The sequence below is a fragment of the Penicillium psychrofluorescens genome (assembly GCF_964197705.1).
Source record: "Penicillium psychrofluorescens genome assembly, chromosome: 2".
Lineage (NCBI taxonomy): Eukaryota > Fungi > Ascomycota > Eurotiomycetes > Eurotiales > Aspergillaceae > Penicillium > Penicillium psychrofluorescens.
Genome location: NC_133440.1, coordinates 2532391 through 2546461, shown reverse-complemented (window position 1 = coordinate 2546461; position 14071 = coordinate 2532391). Strand labels below are relative to the sequence as shown.

The window sequence follows — 14071 nt, the reverse complement described above, 5'->3', positions numbered from 1 at the left end:
GGAATGGATAGATGGGAATAGCGGGGATACCTTTCTTTGGTCTTGACGTGCTCTTTTTCTGTTCTTCTTATTCTTTGGTTTTGCTTTGCTGGTGATGGACACACTACCTTCAATACCCACACCTACCTACTACATACCCGTCCAGGCGCGGATCCACGCAGAGCAGTGATTCATATCAATGGTTATTTTTTCTATTCTTCGAAGCATCTATCTCATAGGCTGGGCAACTGATCACGTACAGGAATACGTCAAAGCACTGTACAATGTAATAATGTAAACAGTCGCAACACACCACACAAGTGTCCCGCAATATACCCATCCACCCTCCCCATATCAACTCGCCTCCGCCTCAACCAACCTCAGCAAATCCTGCCGCGCCTCCGCGGAAATGTCATCCCACCGCTCATCCAGAATAGCCAACGCAAACGGATCCCCAGCGCCAGTACTACAACGCCTGACAAGCGCACAAAGCTCCTTGCTCAACGGCCACCGCGCCGGCACGCGACAATTCGCCGATCGAAACGACATGCTCAGCAGCCGCCGAAAGGGCTCAATCTGTCGCTTGCGGATGAGCCAGTACGTGATATCCGCCGAGCGCTCCGCGTCTACCTGGTCTTCGTCTAGGTAGAAGTCTGGCGAGAGGAGCTGCAGGAACTCGAACTGGGCCTCTGACCACGGCGCGCGGAGCAGTTTATCGGGGATTCGGCCCGGGGCAACGACAAAGGAGCAAGGGAGGCGAAAGAGGTCGTTTTCGTAGTATACCTCGTGGGGTTTGCGGATTTGCACGGCGCCGAAGTGGAACCAGATTGCAAGCTTGCGGTCTGCGTTGCGGGATGAAGAAGATGTGTTATTGGTGGCTTTCTTGTTTGAGTCCAGGTGTGCAGGGATAATCAGGTCGCCTTTGCCGCGCCGACCACCGTCAATTGCACGATCAGCGCCGTTCAGGTCTGTGAAGCGCGAGTCCAGATTCGAGAGCAGGGCACGGTTATCCGGATGGAAAACTAGATCCGCGCATTTCCGCTTGATAACATGAGCCACGTAGTCCCGCTGACACTGTCGAAGAAAAGGCAGCGTGCACCACCGGCAAGCGAGCAGCTTCGTCTGCAGCACCTGGCGCTGCTCCCACGCCAGACCCCAGAAATCGAGCGGGTAGGGCAGAAACTCCGGGGTGAAGAATCCCTCCGCTGAGCCTGGATTGGCGCTGCTAAAGGCTAGTCGGATGAGCCATGTGTGGAGGAGATTGCTCGAGAGCGCGCGACTGATGGACGGCGATGCGCGCGGAAGGTTGAGTTCCAGGCTGTGTAGGAAGATCGACTGGAGGATTTCCACGGGGAGGGACTCGAGGCGGGAGAAGCTGGGCGGGATGGTGGTGATGGTGCGTTTGGTGTCCGATTGGCCCATTTGCAGGTGCAACGACGGTGGAGATAGTTTGTGGTGTTCTGCAGAGTGGCGGTGGGATGGGATGTTTGAGCGGAGCTGTCAAGATAAACAATTCGCCCAGCGCACGCTCCTAGTGGGACTCGCGGCTACACCGGGAGAACTGCGGGGTGGACATATCGGGTCAACTCTTCGTGTTCGAGTTTAGTTCGTAGCCGGCTCCAGACGAGACGATGGTGGAGAGATCGAAGTCCATCGATCGTGGTGAGATGAAAGAAGAGGAGACCCGGAGTGGATAAATCGAGAAATGGCGTCGGGGTCTTGGCGGGCGCATCTCGATGCACGAATGATGAAGGTATGTACGTGGTCGATTGCTGGACTAGGAAGAGATGTGCATTGCCGTCGGTGCTATTAAGATTCATTATTAGTTATTGGTGGTCATCCTCGTCGTCGTGGTCATGGTCGTGGTCGTGGCTGATTAGGTGCTGAGTGGTTGATGGGCAGTAGAGTGTACAGGATGAAAAGTATAATATAGTGAATATCTGCTCAAGTGAAAAGGACCCCAGAATAAGAATGCTCTTTGTTGAAGAGTATTTTGAACGCAAGAATCAATCTGCCTTTTTCTTCTGGAGGGATATACATTGGGGATTTCGATACTAGGGATGCGAAATATATATCTGAACCACGGACTCCAACAAACACTCAATCAACTCCAACCACTCTATAGGTAGGTCACTCTACGAATAAATAATTGGCTTCAGGATCTACACCATACTTCAGAGCTACGACAAGGATGAAAACAACGTCTAGACAAAGGAAAATGCAGATCTGATTGTACTTTCTATACATAGCCCGACCGCTCCAACACATTCTCGGCGGGAGATAATCTAACCACACCCCGGTGGAACGACCATTTCCTTTCCTTAAAGAGTGGTGTGATGACACAGGTGGGAGATAAGACGAGGAAAAACCGGGCACGAAGGAGACCGCGATTAGACGGCGGACAGATCGCCGAAGCGCTCCTACCGAGGGAATCGCATTAGCAATTGAAATCCATTGCACAGATTGGAAGAAAAAGAAAGAAATTACCTTGTAACCCGGGGGCATCCACTTGCCCTTGGAGACGAGCGAAGCGGTCTTCTCGTCAATCTCGGGCTGGGCGGAAGCAACCTCGTCCTAAACAACTGGGTCAGCACACAGTCCCCACAAAGCGATTTGCGATAGCCAAAACATACCACAGTGAGATCCTCAAACGGACGAGCCGTCTCGATATTCTCCAGCGTCTTCTGGAGGTTCTGCAGCTCGGCCTCGACCTTACCCTTGGTCTGCTCAGCGTTCTGCACAGCCTGGGCCTCAAAGGCATCGATAGCCTTCAGCTGGCGGGCAACATCGTAGGTGGCGGGCTTGAAGCTCTTGAAGTGCTTCTCGATCTCGTCGACGATGGCCTGGTTCTTGAGCACACCGCGGTAGTGCGCGAAGTCGACGGTCTGCGGCTGCTCGGACAGAACTTGCACCTTGCGGCGGGCGTCGTCGTTGCGCTTCTTGAAGGCCTGCAGCGATGTGGCGGTTTGGCCGCGGAGGCCGAGCGAGGTCGAGACCTTGGCCCAGTCGATCTTGAGAGCGGCACTGCGCTGTTGGCGGGTTAGGGGAGTTAGCGGGAGGTGGCTCAATGGGGAATACCGGGGTGGAAGAGGTGCCGGAGAGTGCAAGGAAGACGTACAGTTGCCATTGTGACGGGTAGGATGATAATGGGGGTGGGTGAGAGGAGAGGGGGGTGGTCGAATGCAGGAATGGGAGGTTTAGGGTCAACTCGGAAAGGTTTGGTGGTCACGTGGGATCACGGGAACACTACTGTGAGAGGACGGGGATAGTAGTATAGACGACAAGACTATCACTAGAATAAAATCAAGATACTGGATCAAAGGAAAACTACACCGAACTCTTAAATGTAACGGGATTTTTGGAGCTAAGGCTAAGCGATTGTGTACACTATGGGCAGACCTTGGAAACAACTATCCATCGCAACACCCACGCCGCTCACACATGATTATCCTCATATGCTGAGCGCCATGATCGAGTTCACAATATCATTGTCGTTCTCCCGCAGCGCCTTAACGGCCTTCTTGCGGGTCACGTTCGCTTGCGCCATAACCAGCTCAATGTCCTTGGCCTCGAGGCCGCTCTCGTCAGCCTCCTCGCCATCATCCTCCTCTTCCTCCTCCTCCTTCTTGGGCTCAAGCACGGGCGCCTTGCCCTTGCCCTCGGCGTGCTCGTGGTCGTGACCAGCGTGGTCACCACCGGCGGCCTCGGCGGCAGCCAGCTGCTGAGCGGCGGAGGCCTGGGCCTGAGCGTTCAGGTCCTCGATCTTGGCCTCACCGAAGATGCTGCAGAGTGGTCAGTAAAAAAGGTTCATTTGCGGACCAAAAAAAAACATACATCCAGGTGTTGCTGGAAGGCGAGCGGTAGACATCGGGGTTGTTGATGACGAAGAGGATCTAGAACCAGAAGAATGAATCAGCGCCTGCCCTCTCAATACAGCGATCCTTCCACACATCCATCCACTGCCAGCCGACATTAATTCAAGCAGCTGCGATTGATCGATCGATTGTGCGGATTGGGATCGGGTTGACAAGCACATACGTTCTTGGGGCGGCGGAGAGTGACACGGGTGATGCCGGGGACGTGCTTCAGGCCCAGCTTGCCAATGGCCTTGCGGGCCTTCTTCTCGTTGCGCGAGTGGATGGTGACAGCAGCACCGCCGGGGATGGTGGGCTCATCGCCAGCCTCGGAGTCGGAGGAGCTGCCAGCGTCCTCGACGCCGGTGTTGGGGACCTCGTCATCGGGGAGCTCTTCAACGCGGGGATCAGCCATTTTTGTGGATTGGACGAGCCTAGCAGAAAAATAACGAGCAATTAGTTCTGTTTTCGAAGTGGTTGGTTTGTTGGAGGATGAATGAATCGATCGGGTGGGCGGGATGATGTGTAGTGTGGGATGATGGCCGAGGTTTCTCGCTCTCAGCCACCACGAATCGCACAAAGACCGGGGCAAAAACCAGAGAAATCGAGGTGTGCAGAGCGACCACACGGACAGAGGAAACGGGCCAACGTACCTGGAACGCAGAGATCAAGCTGTGGTGGATGCGGGGGGATTTTGTCAGTCGAGAAGTTGAAGGTCGCTGAGCTGTGCGCAACTCCTTCCGCCGAAAATCGTTAGCGAGCCCCCCCGGATCCCACAGTGCAGCCACTCGGAGTATACGGTACTAAACACTCACTCGCGGGTCGTTTAGAATATTTTCAAATAAAAGAGACCCCGAGAATCACATCCAGCAAATTAAATAAAATGATTTACAGACACCTCGATTTACTCGCTTTACGTATAGTGCGGGAGAGACGGGAACAGTGTTATGACACAACCCCTGCCGGGATATCAAGGATTTTGGATCATTTTGGCTGCGATTAATGCATACAGCGATTTGGCTGGGGAAGACCAGCTATGGAAATCCCGTCCCAGGACACCTCCCTTCCCTCATTTCCTCTGGCACCGACATCTCGTGGTAATCATCTATGACTTGGCCGCGGCAGCACGGACCTTGGCGTAGGACTTCTGCACCTCGTAGCGGGCCTAACGGTGGTCAGTACGGTTGAATTGAATGGATACATCGGAGGAACCATGTCATGCCGTGCAGAATGAATAGTTCCCCGGGTGGTGATAACGTACCTGCTTGCGCAGACGCAGGACCTTGAAGCGCTCAAAGTCGGTCAGGTTCTTCCGTCGGTCGGCACGGTCGGTCTTCTGGGCAAAGCTGCTCTTGGCCCACTTGTTGTCGATCTCGTTCTTCGCCCACAGCTTCTTGACGGGGCCGGTACCGGCAGCACGGGGCAGTTGGGGGATGGTGAAGGGGGTGAGGGTGGCGTGGGCAAGAGGGAGAACGTGACGGGGCACGATCTTCTTCTCCTCGCCAGAGGGGCCGTCGATCAGGACCTGTGATCGTTGTCAATATATAATTCCATCATCTCGAAAGTGGTCGGGTCGGTCGGTCGCAAAGTGTGCAAAATGCCTTCCCGACCTCCCGACTGGGTGTTTCACGTACACGGCGGTGGTCCACGATCTCGACGATAGCAGCGAGCTTGCCGGTGAAGGGGCCACGGCGGATCAGCACCAGGCGGCCGACCTCGACCTGCTTCCACTCGGCGATTTTGACATCGATATCGGCCATGGCGAAATTCTAGAAGCCAACGAATAATTCAGCGCGTGGATATTAAGAGAGAGTGATGCAGAACTCACGGTCGACAACGGGGTTGGTGGTGGTGGGATGTCGGAAAGGATTGTCGTGAAAGAGTGAGAGTCACGAAGAATTTCGGGAGCCACACAAGCACTCGCTTAGCCGGCCACTGGCAATGGTTAGGGCTGGCATTATGTCAGCACGGAGATTCCTTTGTTCCGGCCCGGGCGGATGCTTTTCTTCGCGCTTTTTTTCCTCTCGTGGACTTCCCATCTCTGTTTTCCTTTTGATTTCACAATGAACTAACTCCTCTGCTGGATATAGGACACCGCTTATGGTAAGCTATTCCGTCTCCGATGTCCTCTTCCCTCTTCTTTACATGATGTTGTAATTTGCGATTGACCCGGCGTCTGTGAAGCTCTCGCCGGAGTTTTCAATGCAGCGCTGTTGGATGATATTAATTTCTTCACTTTCTGATATTCTTTGTTCTTCCGTCACTGTGATCTCATTTCATCTTTGGATAGCCATACTGACTGGTTGAAGACTACTACCCTAGACATGATCCGAACCCTCGACTCGATCCTTTCACTAACAGGTACGTGCGTGTTTGGTTGCTTATAGCACTGCCACCCCCCCGTCCGATGATTAAAACCTTATCACGCCTAGATAGTAATTGATGCTTCTGGCAATGATATTACCTTTCACCAAGATCTCTGAGGACTTATTCATGGCATCGTGCTTTGCATTTCGTTGGTTGTGTTCTGTTTCTAACCTTCGATAGGACGCAGTTTTCCCACCAGCTCTACGAACAGATAGAAGAAATACATGATGTTTATGTTTGAAGATGCATTCTCTCTACAGTAGAACGAGTAGTCTATGTAGCTTGTACATGTAGAGGAATGGATTTGATGGGAAAAATCGTGCAAATATCGTTACCGTGAAGACCGGGCCAGTAGTATACTGATGAGCCTCTTTATGCCTGATCCTGTCCATACATGATGCAGCGCCTTCCCCAGCCCCGTCTATAACTATCCGCCATGCATCCAATGATGTGTGTCTTCTGTTATGACGAGCCCGCACTGCTGGCCGCCGCTGAAACCAGAGCCGACGGGCCCTCGCGGCTGAGAACCCACATGAAGACGAACTGGATGACATACGCGTAGATGAACAAAAACTGGGTGCGTCGGTTGCGCTGGGAGCGAGCCACGGTGTGCATTGAGCCTGTCCGCATCGTGGAGTCGGTCGAGTCGGGAAGCAAGACATATTTCAGAGACCGGAGCTTTTTTGATATTAGCACGTGCAGTGACGATGATGATGATGCATGTGACTTACCAAGAAGAACGCATTGGCGAGAAACGTGTATGCAAAGACCGTCCAGCCAACCCAGCTACCGGTTCCCTGCCCCGGCGTGAAGATCTCCGATGCAACGAGAGTGGCGATGATGCCAACGAACTTGTAGCCCGAGTAGGCCACCAGATCCAGCAGCTGCGAGTCCTGGTTGATGCTGAGGATGTACGTGGCCAGCTTCAGACACAAGATCTCGAAGAGAATCACTGCGATGGCCGTGGTGGTGATCGAGCCCAGTAGCTCGGGATGGAAATTACCTCTGAATCCGGCCAGCAACACTGACAGCAGGATGTAGGTCATCAACGCCATGACGGGGATGTACATGTCGGGTGAGTTGAGGTCATCTCGTGGGGGGAGGAACATAGACGAGTACTGTTGCTGGACAATCTGGCCATTAGGACCGCCAGCACTGCTGTTCAGGCGAGCTTGCTGGCGGGACCAGGGCTTGTGTCGCCAGGGGAAGAGGACGAGGGCCAATTTGTTGAGGACGTAGGAGTTGGAGACGTTGAAGTAGTGTTTAAGGGCGGGGATCGAAACGTAGCGATTCAACTGTGTCTGTCAGTTATAAATGGTAGCAATGAATTAGGAGATGTTTCATACGTTTTGCTCCATGTACTCCTGTCCTGCCATCATGGCGCTCTTGCCCACTTGGAAACCCATTTGTGCTGTCGGGTCGCTGATGATCCCGCCTAGCCCGGGTGCATATGCACCACTGCCACCTTGTCCTGGTGATGGCTGATACGGATTGCCTCCATAGCCTGCACTTGGAGGCTGCTGGGGAGCTGGGGGAGGCGGCGAGCGCATCATAGGCACGGTCGAGACATGTTGCGGGACAGGGTGGTGCAGGGGCGGCGAGTGCGCGGGCGGGGGAGCAAAGGAGCCCCGATACATGATGCACCAGACCGAGGAGAGGGAGTGAAAATGATCAAGAGGGAGGGTGGTATATGTGTTGTAGTGCGGATGAAAGGGAAGCGGGAGAGGAAGAAGGGAAGTAAGTGTTTATACGTGGCTAAAGATCCGCTCAGCTCCCGAACTTCGCTTTTTTGCCTGTCACCGCCGCCACCACCAACTAATACTCCTTCCTCCCTCCCTCTGGGCCTTCCGCTTCAGTGCTTCCCTCTTGCCAATATCACACAAGTTCTGACGATGCTGGAAGCTTTTGAGATTCTGACCACCTCCGGTGTGGTGCTGTGGTCCAAGTCCTACGCACCGGTGGGGGCACATGTCATTAACAGCTTGATCAACGACGTCTTTATCGAGGAAAAGATGGTGCCCCAAGCTGCGACAGCCACTGGGGTGTCGCCAGTGTTCAAGAAGGAGAAATACACCCTCAAATGGAAGAGAGTCAAGGAGTTCAATCTGATCTTTGTGGTATGCCTGGTCTTGTCGCATGCCACCGGAGTCACGCAGAAAAGCTCACCGTTTTCGCATTTAGGCTGTCTACCAATCATTGCTTCACCTAGGCTGGATCGATAAGCTGCTGGAAAATATCTCGACGATTTTCATCGATCTCTACAAAGACCAGTTGAAGGCCACCCGGGCTCGCATCACCGTGTATCGCTTCGACCCCTACTTCGAGCAGCAGGTGCGCGAGCTGGAGGACAATACCGGAGCTGTCACCGAGACCCTAGTTGCTGCTAGCACCGAGAAGAAGGACCCGCTTGTCTCGTCAGACAATGGTGGCCCGCCGCCGCCACCGGTCCCTGGCCTCATGAAAGGTATGGAGGAACGCTGGAATTGCGATGCACGAAAAAGCTGACAGGACCAAAGCGCAGCATCATGCTGCGCTGGCCGGGGCAACCTCTGATGAGGGTACGCCACTGGTAACTCCGGATATTTCTAGATCTTCAACCCCCGCCAGCCATATTCTCACCGCAAAGGCTGGCCCCGGCGGCCGCGTTTCCCGCCGTGCACGGAAAGCTGCCAATACCAGTGCTACATCCTCTGGTGACGAGCATTCCCGGAATCGCAAACCGGCACCCGTGACCAAAAAGAAGATGCGCCGCTGGGATGCTGACGGATTTGCCGACGAGGACGACGGCGAAGTTTTGGATTATTCTGCTCCTGCAGATGATATGGGGACTACTGCGCCGTCCGTGGAGGCGGTTTCTCAAGATGACTGGGGCCGCCGAACTGGCAAGGGCGAATTCGTTCTGAAGGACTTGGGCGATGAAGTCCATTCCATTCTGGATCAAGCCGATGCCGACAAGGCCAAGACCGGCGCATCGTCCGGGGTCGTTGGCTCCGGCTTCAAGGCCATGGGCGGTTTCTTCCGGAACATTGTGGGTGGAAAAGTTTTGACAGCAGCTGATCTGGACAAGCCGTTGAAGGCGATGGAGGATCATCTGCTGAAGAAAAACGTCGCCCGCGAGGCTGCCGTCCGCCTGTGCGAAGGCGTGGAACGCGAGCTGGTGGGAAAGAAAACCGGCAACTTTCAGAGTGCGGATGCTGCTCTGCATGAGGCGATGGAGGCATCCTTGCGGAAGATTCTAACGCCAACCTCTTCACTTGACCTGCTGCGCGAGATCAATGCTGTGACGGCCCCAACCACCAAGGAGCATGCGCCTCGGCCCTACGTGATGTCGATTGTCGGCGTCAATGGCGTCGGCAAGTCCACCAACCTAAGCAAGATCTGCTTCTTCCTACTCCAGAACAACTATCGGGTGCTCATTGCCGCTTGCGATACTTTCCGATCCGGTGCGGTGGAGCAGCTCCGTGTGCATGCCCGGAACCTGAAAGAACTCAGCGAGCGCGAGACCGCTGGGCATGTCGAGCTGTACGAGAAGGGCTACGGGAAGGATGCCGCCAACGTGGCCAAGGACGCCGTTGAGCACGCCGCCGCCCAAAAGTTCGATGTCGTCCTGATCGACACGGCCGGCCGCCGCCACAATGACCAGCGGCTCATGTCGTCGCTTGAGAAGTTTGCCAAGTTCGCAAACCCGGATAAGATCTTCATGGTTGGCGAGGCCCTAGTCGGCACCGACAGCGTCATGCAGGCGCGTAACTTCAATGCGGCATTTGGCACCGGCCGCAATTTGGACGGGTTTATCATCAGTAAATGCGACACCGTGGGGGACATGGTGGGCACGTTGGTGAGTATGGTGCACGCGACGGGCATTCCCATTGTGTTTCTGGGCGTTGGGCAGCATTACGGGGATCTTCGGGGGTTGAGTGTGCCCTGGGCAGTCGATCTGCTGATGAAGTGATCCGGGAGATTGATTCATCTTGATTCATACTTTGGTCTGGCTACACTAGTATATACTTCCACCAATTCAAGCAAATTGTTAATCAATCAAATTCCATTGTCAGCATTTAGATAGAGTTAGTCACTGATACATACTCCTTCGTCAATTGAGCAAAAACTGTGATATATCTATCTACAGCAAAAAAAAACTCTCCCTCGGGGAATCGAACCCCGGTCTCCCGCGCTTATCGGTGTTAATGACAAGCGGAAATCATGACCACTAGACCAAGGAAGATGATTGACCGAGTTACTGCTCGGCCACTTGGTGTGCTGGACAGATCATTTCCATATCCTCTGCTCCAGGTCCTTCTACATCGATCACACACGCACCGATCGCAACTGGTCCAATACATGACTCAGCATCTCCAATCGCTTACATCATATGGTTATTGGAGACCATTTCCCTGCTTGTGTTGTCCGCCTACTTTCTCCCTCAGTGTTGTATTTTAACAGTCTCGGTCTACTGTTAATCTTCCAGATCTCGTTTGTTTCTGGTCGTTCCACCAACGGCCTCAGTGCAGTTCCGGCGCCGGCCGATTGCGCGCCCCAACCTCACGTTCCTGCAAGCGTATCGGTCGACATTCGAATCGCAAAAGCAACAATCCCAATCGCGACGATGCCCCCGTCGGAGCGCACCTCGCTCCATCGCCGCTCCTCTACGCAGCACTACCAAACATTCGGCACCCCGCCTCCCAAGCATCCCGGAAGACCGAATTCAGGCCGGTCTGAGTCCTCCGCGGGGGGCTCAGGCTCACACGACCCCAATGGCAGCAGCAGTGTCGACCAGGCCGACGCGGAGTCGCCTCTCCCTAGGAAACAAATGTTGGTACTGGCTATGATCGCCTTGGCGGAGCAGACGGCCTTGAATTCGATCAGTCCCTACCTTCCGGACATGGCGTCTCAGTTTCCCGAGGTGGATCCCCGCAATGTGGGAGTCTACGTCGGCACGATTGCATCGGCTTTTGCGCTGGCGCAGTTTGCAACCAATTACTTCTGGGGCTGGTTGTCGGACCGTGTGGGGAGGAAACCCGTTATTCTGCTGGGAACGTTTCTGACGGCGCTGTGCTTTGTTGGGTTCGGATTCTGCAAGACGCTTGGTCAGGCAATTGCTGTGCAAGCCTTGATGGGTGCGGTCAATGGTAATCAGGGTTTGGTGTCGACCTGCTTGGGCGAGATCACAGATCGAAGCAACCAGTCCAAGGCTTTCACGTATCTCCCCGTGCTCTATGGTATTGGCGGCATATCGGGACCTCTTCTTGGAGGACTGTTGGTTTTCGAACGCAACCCGTTCACCGGCGCGAAAAGCTCCTATCCGTACCTTGCACCGAATCTTCTGTCTGCTGCGGTCCTTTTGATTGACTTGGTGTTGACAACCGTGTTCTTGGAAGAGAGCCTCGAAGATGCAGACGGCAGTCTTCCGAAATTTGGAAAAAAGGTTCGCAGTCTATTCACCTGGCTGTGGCAATTCACCGGCTTCTCTCCCCATCCCACTTACTTGCGGGTTCCGCAGCAGGTTCACAGTCCGACGACAGGCCGTGATGGCGCAGTCGAAGCCGATGATCATGACAGCGACCTCGACTCCGCCTCGGAGGTAGACGATGAAGCGCGCCACCCCCCTGAGGAGCTCACCTGGGACGAGGTATACAACCGAGACACCATCCTCCTGCTTTTGACCTATCTGATCTTCGCCCTCTGCAACGTCTCGTTCAATTCCTTGTTCCCGATCTTCGCGCAAGCAAGACCCCCTGTTGGGAGAGCCCTCACCCCCTCCGAGATCGGCCTGTCACAAGGCTTCGCCGGCGCGGTGACAATCATCTTCCAAATCTGTATTTTTAACCGCCTGCGCGACAAGATGGGCAACAGGTGGTCATACCGCGCTGGTCTTTTCGGCTTTGTGATCTCGTTCCTTCTCATGCCCTTCGTCGGGTATAAAAGCTCAGAGACCAAGAAGTTAACGGGCAAGTCTGCTCTCATGGCCATCGAGATGTGTTTCGTGCTACTGATCAAAACCGTGGCGTCGGTGGGCGGCCTGACTAGTGCACTGCTACTGGTGAGTCCTTGTTATTTCAGTTTTTTTTAACCACGCCCTGGAGTACTAATTTACGGAATGCAGGTCACAAACTCAGCGCCCAACCACGCTGTCCTAGGCGCGTTGAACGGTCTCGCGCAGACGCTTTCCGCTGCAGGCCGCGCCGTCGGCCCATTTTTGTCAGGCGGCTTGTTCTCCCTAACAGCTAAAATCCAACCCAGGGGTGAAGCCCTCGCCTTTGGCGTGTTCGGGGTTATCTCATTCGTCGGGTTCATCATGAGCTTCGGTATCCGTGGCCGCTCTCTCGAGGCCGATGGCTGGGAGAGCGATGATGCGAACTATAAGTCTGATGATGATGAGCCGAATGGTGCTTGATTTGGCTTTGCAAAACGAGGAGAGGGAAATGAATAGTGTGGTGATGATGTGATGATTCATGTACAGTTTCTCCTTCTTCTTTCATTTTGTCCCCAATTGCATCTTTACATTGCACTGGTTTTGGTCCTGAAGAAATCGCTGGTCTTGCATTCCTTGCTGAGCGTGAACATGATGGGTGGGTGGTGTATTCATAATTTGAGCATATTGAATGGCTATTAGACTCTGCACTGTAACACCCTCATTTCATCTCTGCTACGCTCCCACTTTGTTAAACAAGGCGGCTGCGACGGTTACCTCTTTTTATGAGGCTCAAACTAATGCCACTCACTGGCTTCCTGGCCACCTCAAGCTGCAGATTTGATTGGTATACACATATGCAAGATTTCTACCAGATGCCTGTGTGCTTTCGTGTCTGATGATGAGTGGTCCATCCCTTGTCAAGACGATGTATAGCGGGGTAGGAGATGAACACAAGATCTATGAAAATGCTAGTGCACAAACCACTCAGTCTTGTATTGCACAGGCCAGTACATAATGGCAGGCTTCCCCGCCCCGCCGCTGCACTTTTGGCTCTTCTAGCTGATAAAGTGACTGCTCCAGCCCTACAGAGCCAATTATCTTGTCTACCTACACCCAGAATTTTGACCTTATACTCAACCATGAACTCTAACACTCAGAATGATACAGGCAATGGTCGTGAAGCGAGCCTAAATGCACTAGAGGGGAAAGAGAAGCCAAAGACTTTGAGTGCCGAGGATCGCAAGGCCATAAACGAAGGGCTCTCCAACCAAAATAATATGAACTTGTTGTCGGCAGCGGGCAACTCCTCACAGAGAGAACGGGAGATTATACGACAGAAGAGGGAAGCTCGACTTGCCACTGAAAAATAGGCTGTCTTCTTGTGAGAACCCATATTTCACATTTCTCCTGTGGCTACATAGTGATGTGATGGACGGTGGGAGCTAAACCGAGAAAAGCTTTTCAGGAATGCTTCTCGAACGTGTGTGTTTTCGTCCAAAACAACCGGCAGACTTCAACTTCTCTCTTTCGTGTTCGTCAACGAAATCTGTCAGTTGGATCCGAACCGAAGAAGGTGGAACAGGGACATCATCAGGTTTCCACGGTGTTCAAGATTCCCGTTGTATTTTCTAACGCGAAGGAATCGCTCATTGGCTAAACATTCGGTGAATGCTATGATTTGGGCGAAATATTAGGAGAATGATGAACCAGCGAAGGATTAACGTTTCTTCAACTGATTGTTGAGGCTCTACAAGCCCCACTGTGGAGATAGTATTGGATGATCAATGCAGTCATGTGATACCACACTAAGCCTAAATGGTGTAAACTGCATTGTGTTTCGTTGTCCCCTTGGGACATTTCAAAATACACAGCTGGCTAGAGACAAAAGCTTCATACCTCTTCTTTGTATGTGCACAAAAGTTCAGCTTCACAACAACATACAAGGCAGCTTAGAGCC

General features: G+C 53.4%; 6 protein-coding genes across 6 annotated transcripts; 1 reads left to right on the top strand and 5 right to left on the bottom strand.

The window, feature by feature from the left end:
• Positions 1-333: 333 nt before the first annotated feature.
• PFLUO_LOCUS3157 (uncharacterized protein) lies at positions 334-1401 on the bottom strand (the record flags this gene model as incomplete). Its single annotated transcript, XM_073780373.1, has 1 exon — positions 334-1401. The coding sequence occupies one exon, from the start codon at positions 1399-1401 to the stop codon at positions 334-336; it is 1068 nt and encodes a 355-aa protein (XP_073637234.1).
• Positions 1402-2369: 968 nt separating this feature from the next.
• PFLUO_LOCUS3156 (ATP synthase d subunit) lies at positions 2370-3106 on the bottom strand (the record flags this gene model as incomplete). Its single annotated transcript, XM_073780372.1, has 4 exons — positions 2370-2399; positions 2467-2553; positions 2613-3008; positions 3098-3106. 4 exons carry the CDS (start codon positions 3104-3106, stop codon positions 2370-2372), a joined length of 522 nt encoding a protein of 173 aa, XP_073637233.1.
• A 324-nt stretch (positions 3107-3430) lies between these two features.
• PFLUO_LOCUS3155 (GAL4 enhancer protein) lies at positions 3431-4248 on the bottom strand (the record flags this gene model as incomplete). The annotated part of the gene is made up of 3 exons (XM_073780371.1): positions 3431-3761; positions 3814-3872; positions 4018-4248. The coding sequence occupies 3 exons, from the start codon at positions 4246-4248 to the stop codon at positions 3431-3433; spliced, it is 621 nt and encodes a 206-aa protein (XP_073637232.1).
• A 690-nt stretch (positions 4249-4938) lies between these two features.
• Positions 4939-5593, bottom strand: PFLUO_LOCUS3154 (uncharacterized protein; the record flags this gene model as incomplete). Its single annotated transcript, XM_073780370.1, has 3 exons — positions 4939-4998; positions 5095-5358; positions 5468-5593. The coding sequence occupies 3 exons, from the start codon at positions 5591-5593 to the stop codon at positions 4939-4941; spliced, it is 450 nt and encodes a 149-aa protein (XP_073637231.1).
• A 1069-nt stretch (positions 5594-6662) lies between these two features.
• PFLUO_LOCUS3153 (Protein transport protein yif1) lies at positions 6663-7837 on the bottom strand (the record flags this gene model as incomplete). Its single annotated transcript, XM_073780369.1, has 3 exons — positions 6663-6878; positions 6932-7495; positions 7547-7837. The coding sequence occupies 3 exons, from the start codon at positions 7835-7837 to the stop codon at positions 6663-6665; spliced, it is 1071 nt and encodes a 356-aa protein (XP_073637230.1).
• A 255-nt stretch (positions 7838-8092) lies between these two features.
• On the top strand, positions 8093-12594 carry PFLUO_LOCUS3152 (uncharacterized protein; the record flags this gene model as incomplete). Its single annotated transcript, XM_073780368.1, has 5 exons — positions 8093-8317; positions 8382-8664; positions 8717-10038; positions 10669-12240; positions 12304-12594. The coding sequence occupies 5 exons, from the start codon at positions 8093-8095 to the stop codon at positions 12592-12594; spliced, it is 3693 nt and encodes a 1230-aa protein (XP_073637229.1).
• Between the last annotated feature and the right edge of the window lie 1477 nt (positions 12595-14071).